The sequence below is a fragment of the Nomascus leucogenys genome, chromosome 17, assembly GCF_006542625.1.
Source record: "Nomascus leucogenys isolate Asia chromosome 17, Asia_NLE_v1, whole genome shotgun sequence".
Lineage (NCBI taxonomy): Eukaryota > Metazoa > Chordata > Mammalia > Primates > Hylobatidae > Nomascus > Nomascus leucogenys.
This window is the reverse complement of record NC_044397.1, coordinates 6,121,122-6,140,757: the sequence shown is the minus strand read 5'-3', so window position 1 is coordinate 6,140,757 and position 19,636 is coordinate 6,121,122. Positions and strand designations below refer to the sequence as shown.

Below are 19,636 nucleotides of genomic sequence, written 5' to 3'. Positions count from 1 at the left end.
TAATAATATAAGCCTCTTAAATTTAAAGCTAGTACAGATATCCCACTGTATTTGTAGCAAGGTGACACGGGGCTCATTGCTGTGGCAGGTAAGTGTGTAAAATGAAACGGAAAGATATATGCTAACCAAAAGTAATGCCAACACCTAAAGCATTTATTTGGGTATCTTTAAACTTTTTACATATGATACATTCCAAATTTTACAAGTTGTCCACAGATATTAAAGTTATAGCCAATTTATTAAACAGATATGATTTTCCCTGATACGGAAAGCATATGTTATATAAACATTTCTACAATAAACATAAAACATGCGGAACAAATCATAAAACTAACATGATTTGTAAGGTAGGAAAGACAATTAGCTTAACACCAGAAAATAAAAAGGTGTGTATGTTGCAATTTCATGTAAATTCATCTTCTCCCAGGCTCTGTGATATTCTCAGAGAATGGAATCCAGAGACAACCTTTGCTAACTCCAGGCTCCGAGGAAGTCGGGCTGGAAAGCTGGAGTATTGTTATGATTTGGTGAAAATGTTTATAATCCACTTGTAGAGAGAGAAACCTGGTCTTATTGTTTTAAATTTTAGCTTGGTGAACATATGAAAAAAAGCCAAAAGAAGCTTACCTTAAAAAGCTGAAGAAACTGGATGTGACAGAGGCCAAAATAAACATGAATTATGCCAACCACAGCCCAAACAACCAGATCTTATGAATGAAGGCCAGAAAAAGGGGGAGAGAGGTGGATTCAAATGTGAATTTTCTTTCTATTGGTCCTCCTCTCAGTTGGGTGAGTCAGTCCCAAGCAAGAATGGTGACGGTCATCCTCCTCTCAAGAGGGGGCGGTTCTTTCACACACTACCTTGGAGAGGAATGTGGCTTCTACATCCTCACTTCTTTTAGCTTCAGGTCCAGATTTCTGACCTTCTTCCTGCTATACTGTGGAGCATGCCTAGTTGACTGGTAGCTGAGTGGAACAAAACTTGTAGATGTAATTCAAAGAAAACTGACTGAAAGGGTCACTTGCATTGGTTAAAAAAATCCAAGAGCCTCTTATCACTCATTTGTTCCTTAGCCCCACCTTAGACAGGCTCAGAATTTAATTCCTCTACTAAGTCTTCAGTCACTCTCTGCATGTATTCAAGCTCTCAGCAGTCATACATCAAACAATAGTAGTTGTGTGGTACATAATAATTATAAGCTATTTTGTAAGTGGCTCTTGTTCTAGGAAGGCACCTCAGTAAGAACAATCTTCAAAAAGAATAAAAAGCCTGGGTGCCAGACCATCCCAGGAATGCACTAAGTGAGCCAGCAAGGAAGGAGCAGCTTGTCTGCTTCCGGAAATGCTGGCTGGGTGGGAGTGGGTTCTCACCTTCTTTAGTGTTTGGCTTTAGATGATATACTCTGCCAATTTAGCCTTAGAAATAACAAGAGAATATTACTGTCTGAAGCATTAGGGTATTCTAAAAGAATACAGATAAGAAAATTAGAATACTCATTTAGAATACCTATTATTTTAAACTTAAGCTTGGTGAACATCTGAAAAAAAGCCAAAAGAAGCTTACCTTAAAAGCTCAAGAAACTGGATGTGACAGAGGCCAAAATAAACATCACTTATGCCAACCACAGCCCAAACGACCAGATGTTATGAATGAAGGCCTCTCATCTAGATATTAGGATATCTAAAAGAATATCCTAAATTTTTAATCCATATTATTTTAGAATATCCTAATTTTTCTTCCTAATTCTAAAAGAATATCCTAATTTTTTAGACCATCCTAAGTTTTTGGAAAGCCCTTTGAGTTTTCTCAAAGCCAAAAGTCTTGCCATAAAAAAAAAAGAAAAAAAAACCTCCAACAGCCCTGAAAAACCAGCCAGCACACCAGGAAACCACCTTCTCCCCACGGGCTTCTTCTGCACGTGTGTCCCCCAACTCTCTCATAGTCAATGGAGAGAAGGGAACACTCCCTTCAAAATCAACCACTTTCCTCCTAGCAGTAGGGTCCTGTCAGCAGAGGGGACACCAACCCAGTCCCAGTGTTGGGCCACTCAGTGGAACCATGAAGTATGACCCAACAGACCACAGAGACTTTGTTTCCTGCCTCCGTTGAGTCAGCTTCAGACCCACAGTTCACTATCATCAATAACGTGAAATATCACACAATGGCTGGGACTACGCAGTCAGACCCCCACAAAGGGGCTGGGATCCAATCTAGGAAGAGAAGCTCCTTGCTCGATCTTAAAACCCAAGACGTTATATTTGAGGGGCACAGCAAACAGTGCAAGAAAATCTGCTGATGGAAGATGATTTTCATCAGTCCTCAGAACCAGAAACTATAAAACTGGGAAGGAAAGTTTAAATAAAGAATTTATTTCCAAATTCAGCAGAACTTCTTTCTTTCTTAAAAAGCCAACTGGGTTAAAAAAATCCAAGTTTGTGTTTTTTGGTGGTGCAATAATTATAAATGTTGCCAGTCAATGCCAACCAGTGTCTGATTGGCTTCCTGTGCATGTCCAATTTCCTCTGTGACACTGTGTTGGTGCCAGAGCTTCTGAATCTTCTTGAATCGCTCTTTGCATAAATGTAAAGGATTTCCCCGTCTAGAAAGAGAAGACACATGTCACTCAGAATGTGTTCTGTTTATTCCTCTATTATAACCCAACCCTTCCTGATTTAGGCAAGGTTACAAGTTATTGGTTTTAGACCTCCTGCAACATTTCTGTCTGGCAGGTGACTGTGGCTATTAACAAAAATATCAGCTCTGACCATTGGCCAAGAGCAGGTAAAAGGGAATAAGTGCTGAAATGAGGAAGGAAAGGTACACAAACCACACTTACCCAGAGTGAGGTGAGGGAATAGAGGTTGCAGGGGATAAGGAGGGTCTGGGTTGAGAGGCTAAAACTACCAATTCATTGCCCGTTTTGTTGGTAACATGTAAAAAGGAAAGGGGGCAGAGAAGGCGAAAGAAGAATTACAGGAGTAAAAATGTTCCTCACAGATTTTAACTAAGAGTGCAAAGAAAAAGGAAAAGAAAAGAAAAACGTTCCTCAGATGCAATCTTTCAGCCACAGTCTCAGTGAAGCAATCAAATATGAGTAACTTCCAGGTCCAATTTAAACACAAGTACAAGCATTGATGGGTTCCTGCCTGGGACCAGTGTCCTGAGCCAGGCACCTCTACTCCTGTTTCTGAGCACAGCCATCCTCTCACTCACTAACCAGACTCTCCTCCTAACAGCCCACACTGAGAATAGTGGGAAGCGCCATCACTGGGTTGCACATGGGCATAGCCTCGCAGTCCAGCACCTGGGGCAGCTCATCTACTTACCTTGCTTGGGTTTCTAGGCCTTCAACATCTGCTACTTAAGGCTGGATAGGCATATCTATGGAGGTTAAAACTTATACCTCCTTTAGACAAAAGAGATGGTCTAAAAGAAGTTCTTTAGTAGTGCTTGGGGGAATTGTTAGCTTACAATATACTAAAGCTACCAGAGTAGAAGTAACTTAGCCTCAAATATTGTTATATTGTTCTTTATGTTTTAAATCTTTGTCCCCCAGATTTTAATGTAATAAGCACATTTGTTAGCAATTAAGATTTTCTCAAACACTGGGCTTCCTCTATACAAGGCCATACAAGTCAGAGTGGGCCATCCCTGGAGTGCTCTGAGCTGGGATGCCATATGGCAATTCAAACAGTTCTTTGGAGTGATAAATGGAATAAAGTTGCACTCTGTCCTATTCTCTTCCCTTACCTATCCTGATGCTCCTCATGGCATTCTGAAGGCTGGGAAAAGAACACCAAACCAGGCTGACAGGGCACCCTCCTTGGAAGACTCCACAGATAACACCTCTTCCAGAACCACCTCAGCCCTCCACCCTCAGGACGTCACCACATACTGAAGGGTGCCACAGGCCCTGAGTTAGCTAACTCAGGATGGGTTCTTACCTGAGTCCCTGGTCGGTCTCCCCATAGTCATCAAGGTAAGGAGGAGAATAAAAACAGCCTTTGGTTTTGCCAGCTAAAAATAGCACCTGACATTCCCGTACTCTGTAGAGAGGCCATTCATACGTTATGCATTTACACATTAGTAACCAACATTTGTATTCAGTTCCAAATAGAATGAAGTCTTATAGTACTGATATTTAAACCACTATTAGGAGGAAGTTATCCATTAAAAAACTGTGCACAAACTAGGAAATAGGTTGATTCGAGTCAAATTTGTGTCCCCTGATCCCTTTGAGAGATTTGCCTTTATCTGGCATTAATAGTTCAGCGCAATTAAACAGACATTTATTGAGAACCTAATATGTATAAGAAATTGTCAAGGTACTAGGGGGATGACTAAGCGATGGATATAACCTATGCTCCAGAGGAGCCCAAACTCATGTTATGCCTCTGCTTCAAACCCTGAAATGGCTTCCACCTTGCCCAGAGATGTCACCAGCACACAGCAGGCCCCTGGATTCTCTCACCTGTGCACAACACTCCAGTGACACGAGCCTCCTTGCCTTGAGCAGGCAGGCACATTTCTACCCCAGGAACTGTGCAGAATGTTCTCCCACTTCTTTAGGTCTTTACTCAGAAGTCATGTTCTTAGGAAGCCTTCCCTGATCTACTAAAATTAAATCTCAAATTTAGCTCCACAGCTGCCATTTCATATTCCCCTTCCTTGCTTTATTTTTTCTCCTTAGCCTATATCACTATCTAAATTCTTGTCAGTCTTGCTTGTCCTCTCTCTCATTAGAAAATGAGCTCCATCCATGAGGGCAGAGATCTTTGCACTGTGGACTACCGCATTCTCAGTGCCTAGTACACGGTAGTCACTAATCACAAGCTGGCATGCAGAGTTGTGATAATATGTATAAGTGGAGGTAAAATCCAAAAGCCATGAGGACATGAGGACACAACAGAAAGAGTAATTCTCACTGGATTTGGACAGAAAATCAGAGAAGTTTCACATTAGTGGGAGACATGAAGCAAGTAGAACAGAACTGTCACCTATGGTTGGGGGAAGAGGAGTGGGAATGGTGACAATAAAAGAACCAACACAGAGTTGGCATGGACCAAATGTGAGACGTGAGGAGACAAGGAGCTCCATGTTTCTGGAATGAGTCACACAGAACAGTAGTCTCAAAATTCCTGGCAATATAGTAGTTTCCTGTGACACCCTAACAGTCAGATACTGAGGCAGATCCAAAGCTAAAAAGCCAGGTCCTTACCTCAGGAAGATGCCCACTCCAGAGCCACAGGAGTAGGTGTGAGCTGTGCAGGCTCCTACATCCTCCCCTTCCAGTTCAGTCTGGCAGCAGTAACTCTGGGAGCACAGCAGAGATCCACACACAAGGCACAGAGTTGGGGCTCTGCTCTTATCACCACCTGATTTCGGGCACCTCCAAGGGATAAAAAACCCACAAGTCATTGATCTAAAGAGTGGCTAAAGAGCTAGTGATGAAAAAACCAGCCTAGAAAAGAATTCTGCAATATCAAGTAAAGCCAAAGAAGCGTATATCCCACAGTCTCTGCAAATTTATTCCTAGAATCGGAAATAGGAAACACCTTGCACATATATACAAAGACCATGTAGGAAACACTCAAAAGAATCAGTAACTAGAGAAAAAAAATAAATAAAATCATCAATAGGAGAAAAAGATAAAACGGTGCCACTGCCATATAATAAAATACTACAGAGCAATGAAAAATCAATAAAGTTTTAAACGTCAATACAGATAAATCTTAGAAACAATGCTGAATGAATGCAAAATCGGCTGGGTGCAGTGGCTCACGCCTGTAATCCCAGCACTTTGGGAGGCAAAGGTGGGTGGATCAACTGAGGTCAGGAGTTTGAGACCAGCCTGACCAATATGGTGAAACCCTGTCTCTACTAAAAATACAAAAATTAGCCAGGCACGGTGGTGTGCAGCTGTAGCCCCAACTACTTGGGAGGCTGAGACTGGAGAATCACTCGAACCTGGGAGGCGGAGGTTGCTGTGAACCAAGATCACACCACTGCACTCCAGCCTGGGCAACAGAGTGAGACCCTGTCTCAAAAATAAAATAAAATAAAATAAAAATAAAACATGCAAAATAACAATATATGCTGCTCAGGAATAGAAACCTATATAGTTAATGTATAGCAATGGAATGCTTAATGTTCCATTTAGAATAGTAGGTATCTTCAGAGGGAGGAAAAAGAGGCAACAGAGAAGAGACAGCTGGGGAGCTTCAACTGTCTAGGTAATGTTTAAGCTCTTACATTATTATATTCTTCTTTTTTTTTTTTGAGACAAGGTCTCGCTGTCACCCAGACTAGAGTGCAGTGGCACGATCATGACTAACTGCAGCCTCCATCTCCTGGGCTCAAGTGATACTCCCACCTCAGCCTCCCCTATTACATTATTCTTTATGCTGCTTGTATGTTAAATATTTGATACTATATTAAAAATTACTGCCAGGTGTAGTGGCTCACACCTGTAATCCCAGCACTTTGGGAGGCCGAGGTGATATTAAAAATACAAAAAAAAACTAGCTGGGAGTTGTGGTGCATGCCTGTAATCCCAGCTACTCAGGAGGCTGAGGTACAAGAATCACTAGAATCTGGAAGGTGGAGGTTGCAGCAAACCAAGGTTGCACCACTGCACTCCATCCTGGGCGACAGAGCGAGACCTGTCTCAAAAAAAAAAAACAATTACCAAGGGCTGTTATTACTTTAAGTGCAATTATTAAACATTCATGAATCAAATTTGCTTCTCCTACTCCCATTCCATGTCTTATTCTGAAACATAGTGAAATGATGCTTTTATAAGTTACATAGTATGGAGTACTACAGATGTTATTCTTTTTTTTTGAGACAGAGTTTTGCCTTTGTCACCCAGGCTGGAGTGCAATTGCTAGATCTCGGCTCACTACGACCTCTGCCTCCCGGGTTCAAGTGATTCTCCTGCCTCAGCCTCCCGAGTAGCTGCGATTACAGGTACCTGCCACCACGCCCAGCTAATTCTGTATTTTTAGTAGAGACAGGGTTTCACCAAGTTGGCCAGGCTGGAACTCCTGACCTCAGGAGATCCATCCACCTCGGCCCCCCAAAGTGCTGGGATTACAGGCGTGAGCCACCGCGCCTGGCCAAGTTTCTTCTTTTTTTCCTTTTTTCTCCCTTTTCTCTCATAAAGTACTACAGATACGATTTCTCTACCCAAACAAAACAAAGAACAACAAAATCCTTCAAATTCTTTGTAGAGAGGTGTTTCCAGTGGCAGGGAATGTTCAATGCTAATAGCAAAACTTACGAGAAATTGGATGCTTGATTAATGAGGCTGCTGTAATCCTCTGGAAGGTTTATTAACTTGTTAGATTCTCTTGGATATCTGAAAAAAGGAAAAATTAAAAAACGCTCCGTTAATTTAGGTCATATTACACTACGAGGCACTTCTATATGCACATACCTGCCTAGCCTGGGTAACACGGTGTGGCCTTTCACTACTTTACCCATTGCCAAGACAAGAAATGGAGTTAAACTGAAGGGGGGATTATTTTAGACATTTATTTATTTTTTTTTTTTTTGAGACAGAGTCTTGCTCTGTCGCCCAGGCTGGAGTGCAGTGGCACGATCTTGGCTCGCTGCAACCTCCACCTCCTGGGTTCACACCATTCTCCTGCTTCAGCCTCCCAAGTAGCTGGGACTACAGGCGCCCGCCACCATGCCCAGCTAATTTTTTGTATTTTTTTTTTTTTTAGTAGAGACGGGGTTTCACCGTGTTAGCCAGGATGGTCTTGATCTCCTGACCTCGTGATCCACCCCCCTTGGCCTCCCAAAGTGTTGAGATTACAGGTGTGAGCCACCGCGCCCGGCTAGACAGTAGTTCTTAATCGTATCAAAATCACTTGGGGGAATTTTGAGGGGATAGACATGCTAGGGCTTTAACTTTAGAGAAATTAGATTCAGTAGGTAGTGGCCTGAGTATTTTTTTCAAAAGTTCCCAAGGTTATTCTGATGTATACTTCTAGTTGACGATTACTGTTCCATTTATTAAGAGTTTTCTGACGTCAGAGTGGAATCACATGAAATTGTGATATTCAACCATTTTTGACTTATAAAAACTGACATTTCATGTGGTCCAACCTAATAAAATGGGGGTGTTATTTCTGGATGTGTAAAAGCAAACAAATAGGACAGATAATCTCTAGTCTTCTGACCTTTATGGACGATGTATTTACCAGAACTAAGAGATATAGGTTGAGTATCCCTTATCTGAGATCCTTGGGACCAGTGGTGCTTTGGGTTTTGAATTTTTTTAGAGTTTGGAATATGTGCATTACTTCTGTTTGCATTCTGTAGTAAAGCATGCTCTACCAGATCATAACAAATGCATCTCAATTGTTAATCCAGGTTGAGTATCTCTAATGTTAAAACCTGAATTCTGAAATGCTCCATAATTTGAAACTTTTTGAGGGCCAACATGATGCTTAAAGGAATGCTCATGGGGACATTCCAAATTTCAGATTTTTGGATTAGAGATGTGCAACTTGTATAGTAACAATTGAGACACATCTTTTTAGGATCTGGTGGAGCACACTTTACAACAGAATCAGAATAGAATGTAAAAAGAAATGAAGAAAAAATAATTATAAGAAATGACTGGCCATGATTTGACTGATAGTTATTGAAGGTGAATGACAAGTATGTGGAGCCTCATTATTTCACTCTTCACACTTCTGGAGAGTTTTCCCATAATGAAAGAGAGAAAAAAATAGAGCTAAGAAAAACCTAGGAGCCGCGTTATGTTTTTTAAAGCAAATACCCTAAAATATAATAACTTTGTTATTTCCTTTCTCTGCCAAGAATGTAGTATATTTATGTTCATAATTCTGACTTTGATAGACTCTCATCATTAGATTAAGAAGAAAATACGAAGGCAACATATCTTAACCTTTTGGAATCACTGAAGGCTTGAGAAGTCAGTTTCTGAAGGAATACGGTGCTTATATCCTGATCCCACCCTTTCTCCCACCTCAATCAAGTTTTTGAGGATCCTTAACTTACCTTATAGCATCTCTTTCACCTTCTAGATATCTTTTAACTTCACTGTTATGGCACCAACTTTAATGTAAACAGAGGGGAAAAAACACAAAACACTTTTACTTTTAAAGGGTTAGAACTAGAATTTTCTCCCCTCCATAGCCAATAAGAGGAAAATAATATTCTTGACCTAACATATTTACTTCATCAAAAGAAACCTGGAGAAATACTATTTTGCCTACAACTTTTAAAATCTGAATATTTTCTAAAAGCAAGAATGATTAAATATATTACAATTTGTGGCTATAAACATCATTATCTTACTAATTTGGATACTCTAGAAAAACTAGTCTATATCAATCTATATTAATGCCAAGCTAACATTATCTGGAGCTAGAACACTCATATTAAAAATAAAACTTTTTTGGCCAGGTGCTCACGCCTGTAATCTCTGCACTTTGGGAGGCTGAGGCGGGAAGATTACTTGATCCCACGAGTTCGAGACCAGCCTAGGCAATATGGCAAAAGCCCTTCTCTACTAAAAATACAAAAATTAGCTGGGTGTGGTGGCACGTGCCTGTAGTCCCAGCTACTTGGGAAGCTGAGGCAGGAGGATTGCTTGAACCCAGGAGGACGAGCTGTGACTGTGCCAGTGCACTCAAGCCTGGGTGACAGAGTGAGACTTAAAAAAAAAAAAAATTTTTTTTTTAGTGTGGTAAAATATACATAACATAAAAATGACCATGTTAACCACTTCAAAGTCTAATGTTCTGTAGCATTAAGTACATTCACACTGTTGTGCAACCAGCACCACCATCCATCTCCAGAATGTTTTCATCTTTCCCAACTGAAACTCCGTACTCATTAAATGCAAAATTCCTTCTCCCAGCCCCTGGGAACCACCGTTCTACTTCCTGTTTCTATGAATTGGACTACTCTAGGTACCTCAGTGAAGTGGAATCATACAGTATTTATCCTTTATGTGACTGGCTTATTTCACTTAGCACACGTCCTCAAGGTGCATCCACGTTGTAGCATGTGTGAGAATTTCCTTTACTTTTCTTTTTGAGACAGAGTCTTGCTCTGTCACTCAGGCTGGAGCGCAGTGGCATAATCTTGGCTCACTGCAACCTCTGCCTCCCAGGTTCAAGTGATTCTCCTGCCTCAGCCTCCCGAGTAGCTGGGACTACAGTCGTGCACCACCACACCTGGCCTAGTTTTAAGACTGAATAATAGTCCATTGTGTGTCTGTACACACCACATTTTGTGCATCCATTCATCTGTTGGACATCTGAGTTGATTCCATCTTTTGGCTATCATGAATAATGCTGCTATAAATGTGGGTGTTTAATATTGATCTGAGTTCTTGCTTTCAGTTATTTTGTAATCTGTACCTGGAAGTGGAATTGCTGAATCATAAAGTAACTTTATGTTTATCTTTTTGAGGAACTGTCATGCTGTTTTCCATAGCGGCTCTATCATTTTCTATATCCCATGCACAAGGATACCAGTATACCAGTTTTTCCACATCCTTGTAAACATTTGTAATTTTCTTTTTTTAAAAAACTAATAGCCCACCCAATGGGTGTGAAGTGGTATGTCAGCGTGATTTCCCCAGTGACTAGTGATGTTGAGCATCTTTTTGTATGCTTTTTTGGCTATTTATCTTCTTTGGAGAAATGCCTATTTAAGACCTTTGCCTATTTTTTAACTGGGTTTTATTTTTGTTGTTGTTGTTGTTAAGTTGTAGGAATTCTGGATATATATAAGTCTGGATTTTTTCTTTTGATACAGGGTCTTGATCTGTCATCCAGGCTGGAGTAGAATGGCATGCAGCTCACTATAGCCTCGACCTTCAGGGCTCAAGTGATCCTCCCACTTCAGCCTCCTGACAGGTGCATGTCACCATGCCTAATTTTTAAATTTTTTGTAGAGATGCGGTTTCGCCATGTTACCCAGGCTGGTCTTGAACTTCCGGGCTCAAGTGATCCTCCCACTTCTGCCTCCCAAAGTGCTAGGATTACAGGAGTGAGCCACTGTGCCTGGCCTATTCTGGATGTTAATCCCTTATCAGATACGTAGTTTGCAAATATTTTCCCCCGTTTTGTGGACAGAACAGCCATATATTTAACTCAGTCACTAACTTGACATGGTTGACAGGCCAATTTCTCTAGACTTCAGTTTTCTCAAATATAAAGTTGAAGGTATTGGACTAGATAGCCTTAAGGGTTCTTTCAGCTTTAAAAATCTATGAAAAGCTGAGTGTGATGGCATGTGCCTGTAGTCCCAGCTACTCAGGAGGCTGAGGTGGGAGGAATGTCTCAGCCCAGGAGTTCAAAGGCAGTCTGGAAAAAATGGCAAAACCCCATCTCTTAAAAACAAAAACAAAAACAAGAAAAAATCTATGGAAGAGAGTCCTTAACAAGTAAGTTCATGCAAGGAAATCAACACTTCTACCACTATTCCCCTTCCATGCAAATTTGTTTATGCTATTCACTAGCTTGGCAAAAAGTTTACTGAAAAGCCAGATCCTTAGCTAAAAAGGCCTACTCACAGGCCGGTGCGGTGGCTCACACCTGTAATCCCAGCACTTTGGAAGGCCGAGGCAGGTGAATCATTTGAGGTCAGGAGTTCGAGACCAGCCTGACCAACACGGTGGTCAAAAAACTAGCCGGGCATGGCGGTGTATGCCTGTAACCCCAGCTACTTGGGAGGCTGAGGCAGGAGAATTCCCTGAACCCAGGAGGTGGAGGTGGCAGTGAGCCAAGATCACACCACTGCACTCCAGCCTGGGTGACAGAGCAAGACTGTCTCAAAACAAAACAAAAACAAAAGCAAAAACAAAACAAACAAACAACAACAACAAAAGGCCTACTCATTATAGTTTGAATTATTTGTGTTGAATTCTACCAGGGTCATTACTTGAGAATTTTGCTACATATGTGGTAACTAAAGTTTGGTTCCATAGAACTATTTAATACAACGAAGAAAAGTATATAATCATTACCTTTCAATCAGTGAATTCATTATCTCACTATTTTCTTGAAAAAGGCAAATGAGGTTGTTTGGTAGGGAAAGATAGTTACATAAATGTTCAAAATGGCTTGTTCCAGGAACTGCAAATGAAGAACAAGAAAAGAGTACATATAACAACTAAGGGCATATTCTGCATGACAGTTAAGCAATAGCAGAGCTTAAAAAAAAGGATGAAAGAGTTCCAATTTGCCAGGTACGTAACTTGTAGGAAGTTAACAGAATGGCACGTGGAAGGAATCCATGGAAAATAACGCAATGCATCGAGTGCAGTCAGGCGACTCCTACATCAAACTGGTCCCAATGTCCTGGTGTCTCAGCTTTATCATTTGCAAAATGGTATGCCTGCACAATCTACTGCACGGGGTTATTGTGAACACTAAATCATAAAAATAATGTATGGGTGCTCTGGAAAAGGATCAACCAATACAGAAATACAAGATGGTTTTACCACGAGACACGGATTTAAATACCAACTCTAATCATCACTGCAAATAATCTGGAAGACTAAACTCTTTTGTATGGTTCCTAGGCAACTAGCTGAATGGAAATGCCAGTGGACAAACTTTCAGAGAGCAGCACTGCATGCAGGTACTCTATGGCCAGTGCCAGGCACTGTGGGATACAGAGATACAGTCAAGTCCACCTTCATACTACTTTTATGAAATGAATCAAAACAGAACATGGAAAACAACTATGAAAGAGCAAATCAATTCCCAAATTAAAATCAGATTTATGTGCAATTATGGGTATTCTAAATTTTAATGCTATGCATGTTTCAAGTTAAAAATCACTTGAAATTGTCAGCTTTCACCTTTTCAAATCTGAAGAACCTTGTTTATGAATAATACACAACATTTTAACATCTGAAAGCACAACTACGATCTTTACGGGAGAAGTGCTTTGCAGGTGTAAAAACATTTACATAGAAGTTTAACAGTCATTTACTGAGATCCAAATAAATGGAGACATACGCATAAACATACATTTTATGCTATAAATGTGTACATCACCATAGTAAATTAGCTATGCTTTGAACTTTTAGTCAATTTTCATTTTTGCAAGTGATCTTTATATTTGCTGGAGTAAAGGATTACAAACTCTCCCTACATTTTGAAAGAAAGTATAAATTACCTTGAATGTCAGGTGGGGAAGGAACCCCATTTAAGTAATGAAAAAATAAAGCAGAACACTTCAGGAAAGGCATGATTCCAGCTCTGACACTCCTCCACAGATGCCAGCCGGATGGTATTTCTTTCAAGGCACTAAAAAAGAAAAAAAAGATTACTGGGAAATCTACTAAGAAAAGGTCACTGTACTTATAGCATAGTGTGAAAACAGACTTGACTGTCATTTGTAACTGATGGCATCTATGCTTAAAAGGAGTGAGTTAACAGGCAAGTGGGTGTGTGTTATTATAGGACGCCAGGTTTAAGTGGTGACATAGCCTCCAATGCTGTTATTAAATTTTTTGAGATGGAGTCTCGCTCTGTCGCCCAGGCTGGAGTGCAGTGGCGCGATCTCAGCTCACTGCAAGCTCTGCCTCCCAGGTTCACGCCATTCTCCTGCCTCAGCTTCCCGAGTAGCTGGGACTACAGGCGCCCACCACCACGCTCGGCTAATTTTTTGTATTTTTAGTAGAGACGGGGTTTCACTGTGTTAGCCAGAATGGTCTCGATCTCCTGACCTTGTGATCCGCCCGCCTTGGCCTCCCAAAGTGCTGGAATTACAGGCGTGATGTTATTAAAATTTATAAAAGTAACATAGTGACATAAAGAGAAAATGTAGAAAATGAAAAGTTGTCCAGGCTGGACCCAAACTACTGGGCTCCAGCAATCCTCCCACCTCAGCCTCCCGAGCAGCTGGGACTACAGGCACATGTCACTGCACCCAGCTCCTAGGGCCATATTTTAAATAGATTTATACTATTTTGGAACACATTCATCACTATATCAAACTATTCCCCTGCAAACACTTAGATTGCCTTCAGTTATTTGCTAATATAAATAATATCAGCGTGTACATCTTTTTCTTTTTGAGACAGGGTCTCACTGTTTTGTCCAGTCTGGAGTGCAGTGGTGTGATGGCTCACTGCAGCCTTCACCTCCGTGGGTGATCTGAGAAGATAAGACCACAGGCACATGCTACCATGCCTGGCTAATTTTTGTATTTTTTGGTAGAGACAGGGTTTCACCATGTTGGCCAGGCTGGTCTCAAATGCCTGGGCTTAAGCAATCTGCCAGCCTCATTCTCCCAAAGTGCTGGGGTTATAGGGGTGAGCCACCGTGCCTGGCTGGAGTGTCCATCTTTATATGCCTGTATGTTTTTTTTCTATATGTTGAATTATTTTGTTAATGTAGGTTCTCAGAAATGGGATAGTCAAAAACCAGACATTTTTATAGGTTCCTGACTTTACAGATTCTTGACATATATACTGTTGAAAGCTAAGCAAACTACTGAATTGCTATTTGTAGCAAATCATGACTCTAACCATACATGAAATTCTTATAATTTCATTTTATTCCTGCCACTACTGAATATTACCTTAAAAATAAATTATGCCAATTTAACTTGCAGTTTTAAATTCCCATTCTGAATGAGACAACATAAGTTTTAGAGTATCGCCTTTCCAAAGTACATTGGATCTATCCTCTAGTCTCTGCCAGATCCTCTGAGCAAATGAAGGGTTCCACAGCCAAATAAATGTGGGAAGCTCTGCATAATATTATCACCTTTCTCCCAGATTTCCAATTATGTTAGTATATGAATAGTTCAGAAAAGCCCTGCAGATCACTCCACATCTTATTTTAAAAACATGTCAATGGACAACAATTTCCCCTAATTAACAAATGAATTCCTTTCTCACGCTATCATCGTCTAGCAATATTTAGGGAAATGCGTTATCATGTAAAGATGACTAACTCACCTTCCCGTATACTGGTGAAGTGTTTTATACAAAGCAAGAACTGCTGATTCTTCTTCACAAGTGGGATTTTCTTGATCCATGCCATTCTCTTCTGAAAGATAAGGAAATACTAGTACTCTGTATTTTCCAATTAAGTGTTATCAAAAGGACTGAAGACATTAAGCATGCAAATATATTCATAAACTCACATATAACATGAAATATTCCTAGAAAACATGCAAAATTGTAATCCCTCAAGTGGGAGCACAGTATTGATCTCAATCAAACCAAACAGCCAGCTGGCATGTTTTAAGTAAAATCAAATAAATATAGTCTTAAAGTGTATGAAAAACAAGAATTTTGAATGCAACACATAATTTAATGATGAATTCATGTGGGCATTAACAAACATGTAAGTTAAAACAAAATTGGCATTCTAAAACGTAAAATTCTAAAAGATTTAATTACTATTCTACACAAATATTACTGAATGTATGAAATTAAGACTAGAAACATTCACATTACTAGAAATTTTAAGAGGAGAAAGAAATGTTTCAAAACTTTTTGTATAAGGATACACAGAAAAAAATAGCCTTATTCATGTATTATTCTCATCCAAATACCTTTTCCTCTCATACTTTTTTTTAAACTCAGAAAACTCAAGTATTTCCTTCAAGAAACTGACAAAAAGGCAAGAGTTACCTGTACATGAGGTAAGTAAGATCTGTATGATGTGTGCCATAGTAACCAGATGGAAAACGTGAAGGTCTCCAGTGCCAAGGCTGATCCCTGAAAAATCCTGACACTGCAACGCAGGGAATGCAAGCACCAAGCCCACCTAGGCACCAAACACAGGACATCAGACAGATCACCTTTCCTTTCACAGCTAAGCACATTTCCATCTTCTTACTTTTACTTTTATTTTGATTTTTTTTTTAGACAGTCTTACTCTGTTGCCCAGGCTGGAGTGCAGTGGTGCAACCTCGGTTCACCGCAACCTCCACCTCCTGGGTTCAAGCGATTTTCCTGCCTCAGCCTCCTGAGTAGCTGGGATTACAGGCGTGTAAAATCACGCCCGACTTTTTGTATTTTTAGTAGAGACGAGGTTTTGCCATGTTGGCCAGGCTGGTCTCGAACTCCTGACCTCAGGTAATCCGCCCACCCCAACCTCCCGAAGTGCTGGGATTACAGGCGTGAGCCACCGCGCCCGGTCACATTTCCATTTTCTTACTGTGATCCCTCCTGAGTTCAGCTCCTCCCTTTAAGAAATCTTTGTTCTTAAAGAAAGGGTATCCATGTTAGAAAATCCAATAGGACTGGCTACATGAAATGACTTAAGAGTTACAGGACTCTTGATGGGTACTATGATTTCATTAATCCAGTGGGTCCCCTATACATAGCTTATTGTTAACAAAAACAATATCTGAACTCTCTCCAGGGAGTAGGCAGTTGAAAAAACATGGGTTTTGGACCTATAAATATCTAGATATGAATCCTACCTCCTCCTCTTATGAGCTTTTTTACACAAATTAACATCTCTGATCAGGCCTCAGTTTCCCTATTGGTAAAGTAGACAATATGTTACATGTAAATTGTAGAGATGTAAGTGTGAATGTATGTAAAAGCTGGCAGGTACACAAATGCTAGCTCTCTTGGCCTCCTGCTGTCTGCATGGTGGTATAGGTGGTGGTGGTTTTAGTTGTAGCAATGAGAACAGTAATAGCCAGCATTTATTAGGAATATATTGCTCTAAGTGCGTTACACGGATTAACTCATTGAGTTCTGACATAGTCATATAAAGTAGGTACTAACCAACTTAAAGGGGCAGAATCTGAGGTCCAGAGAATAAGGGCACAGCACCTGGGGCTGCTGGGTGTGGTAGTACACTCTGTATCCTGTGCAAGGGAACCCAGTTGAGGTAGGGCTGAGATTTGGCTACCCACTATTTGGATAGCTGTGTGTCTTAGCACCAGGATGTCCCGGCTCAGAGGACATACCTTGCCCTGAATTATAAGGGGCTCTCTGCCACTAAGTGTGACCACAGGGCTGTATCTGCCAGATTTTCGAAAATGTACAAAAGCACTGTATGGGCCAGCAGCAGTGCTTCTGTTGTTTTTTTTTTTTTTGGATGGGGTCTTGCTCTGTCATCCAAGCTGGAGTGCAGTTGTGCAATCTTGGTCACTGCAACCTCCGCCTCCTGGGTTCAAGTGATTCTCCTGTCTCATCCTCCTGAGTAGCTGAGATTACAGACGTGTGCCACCATGCCCAGCTAATTTTTTGTACTTTTAGTAGAGATAGGGTTTCACCATGTTGGCAAGGCTGCTCTCAAACTCCTGACCTCAAGTGATCTGGGGTGAGCCTCGCAAAGTGCTGGGATTACAGGCATGAGTCACCACACCTGACCCGTTGCTGGTGTTTTTATCTCTTTACAGGTTAAAAGCACAGAGAGGTTAAAATACTGACCTCAGCCATAAAGCAAAATAAGAGTCAGAGGATGTCTCAATAACCAGGTCAAGTCTCTCAACTAGGTTCCTAAATAATTTCTTTTTGAGGTTTCTCATAAAAGAATTATACTCAGAAGGGGTAAGGAAATCACATAACTCCTTCCTGTCTGCCACTATACTGCTCACCAAACCTAAGGTAAAGTTACATAGTATGACGTAGAAGTCCAAACAAACTGCACAATACCCACCAATAAATGAAACATGTCAATATCTAATATGCATGGAAGTTCCTCATGGCTGTCATTAGGCACCAGTGCTAAAGATTTAAAGAGAAATACATTAGCATATTTCATATGCCAACATATGTTAAAATGCATATAATCTGCTTTAAATTTATCTTCTTACAAGACACATGAGAGTTTATAAGCTAGAGCTTATATATAAGAAAACCAGTACTACTAAGTATTTAATTCATTATTGAGAGAAGCTGTACCATTAAAAACAAAATTTCAGAGGACGAAAAATTACAACATGTTATAAATGTATTAATACTCACATGCAAAAAGTTTACAAAAATGTCCTTGCACCACTGAAAGTGATGCCACTGTCCAGTGTGCTGCGGCAAACCTCGTCAATGACCTAAGACAGTCATCCTAAAATAAAGAAACCAACACAATTAAAAAGAAACCAACACAATTAACAAAAAACCAACATGCAAAGCAGTTCTCTTTCAGGAATGCTAGCTCAGAGCACAGCTGGATGCACAATGAAACTGCTCTAGATGGTATGGAACTAGATCTATGACATCTCAATGACATGCCTCTAACACAGGATAAATGGAATGGGAAATGTCTAAGTGTATGCTGAATAAATGAAATCTATCTCTTTGCCACCATGTTGCTGCTTTTCTCTGGAAAAGAAAAGAATATAGAATATATGCATCTGACAGAAAGCAAGGGACACTCCCAAGATGTGGAGGCAGGTCGGGAGCGGTGGCTCACGCCTGTAATCCCAGCTACTCGAGAGGCTGAGGCAGGAGAATCGCTTGAACCCTGGAGGCAGAGGTTGCAGAGAGCTGAGATCACACCACTGCACTCCAGCCTGGAAAACAGAGCAAGACTCCATCTCAAAAAACAAATAAACAAGCCAAGATGCGGATGCAGTATTTCTCTATGTTTATCCTAAAGAGATACTCTAAACATGTATCTCTTATGTTTATCCTAAAGAGATACTCTAAAATGTGGATACTCTTCCTTAAAATGTAGAGTATCCTAAAGAGATACTCCAAATATTGGAAAAACTGTCCAAGAAGATGGTGGCACAAATGAGGGTGCCCGCAGCTATTAAAAATTGTTATGAGGACTAAGTAGCAGTAATAAGAAAACTGTTGATTCAAAGAATACAGCAGAAACAAAGCTACATGTGAGTACCAATTGTAATCAAGCATAAATATGCTAATGGAAAAAGATGGATATGTGATAAGTTGATGACTTTTTTCTTCCTGCTTGTTTTCTCATTTTCCAAATTTTCTGTAATGTTTGGTTCAATAAATATTGAGGTCCTACTGTATACACTAGGTCTTGGTTCTGAAGATCTTCAAATAAAACCCATTCTCCCTCCTCCTGCTCTCAAAGGGCTTAAAGTCCTGGGGTGGGAAAGGAAGAAAGTGGGGAAGGAGGCAGGCATCACAGATGAGAGGTCTCTAACTCACAGTACATGGCTCAGAGGGCTTTCTAAGGGAAGAGAAAACTTGAACAGCATCTGAAAGAGTAGCAGTCTTCTTAGGGTACTCTAGGCAGAGGAAATGGAATGTGCAAAAGCATGGGAACTAGCATTGAGGAACTGGCAGTGATTCTACAAGTCTGGACCACAGGGGTAGGAACTGGCAGGAGGTGATAATGGAGAAATAGGTTAGGAAGTTTGTAAAAGTATGAAGAATATGAACAGGATTGCTTTTGAGGAGCCCCTCTAATAATGTATTAGAGAAGGGTGAGATTCTGGGTAAAAACTGCTACGATAATCTAGGCAAGAAATGATATGGGGCTGAACCAAACAAGTAGAAGAAGGAATGGTGAGAATTTGTCAGACTCTGCTGACCAACTGAATGTGAATGCCCAGGCTAAATAATGTATCTAGGCCGGGAATGGTGGCTCATGCCTGCAATCTCAGCATTTTGGGAGGCCGAGATGGGCAGATCACCTGAGGTCAGGAGTTTAAGACCAGCCTGGCCAACATGGTGAA

General features: G+C 40.7%; 1 protein-coding gene across 3 annotated transcripts in view; it reads right to left on the bottom strand.

The window, feature by feature from the left end:
* Positions 1 to 132: 132 nt before the first annotated feature.
* The window catches only part of UBR2 (ubiquitin protein ligase E3 component n-recognin 2), a 129,287-nt gene continuing 109,783 nt past the window's right edge, over positions 133 to 19,636 (bottom strand). For all 3 annotated transcript variants that reach the window (XM_030797587.1, XM_003266262.3, XM_030797588.1), the window contains 11 exons: positions 17,952 to 18,048; positions 17,644 to 17,711; positions 15,654 to 15,789; positions 14,973 to 15,063; positions 13,181 to 13,311; positions 12,021 to 12,129; positions 9,038 to 9,094; positions 7,284 to 7,361; positions 5,220 to 5,390; positions 3,946 to 4,047; positions 133 to 2,600 (listed from right to left, as the gene is read on the bottom strand). In XM_030797587.1, coding sequence (XP_030653447.1) covers positions 2,459 to 2,600; positions 3,946 to 4,047; positions 5,220 to 5,390; positions 7,284 to 7,361; positions 9,038 to 9,094; positions 12,021 to 12,129; positions 13,181 to 13,311; positions 14,973 to 15,063; positions 15,654 to 15,789; positions 17,644 to 17,711; positions 17,952 to 18,048 — 1,182 coding nt within the window. In that variant the 3' untranslated portion in view covers positions 133 to 2,458. The remainder of the gene's footprint in view (positions 2,601 to 3,945; positions 4,048 to 5,219; positions 5,391 to 7,283; positions 7,362 to 9,037; positions 9,095 to 12,020; positions 12,130 to 13,180; positions 13,312 to 14,972; positions 15,064 to 15,653; positions 15,790 to 17,643; positions 17,712 to 17,951; positions 18,049 to 19,636) is intronic.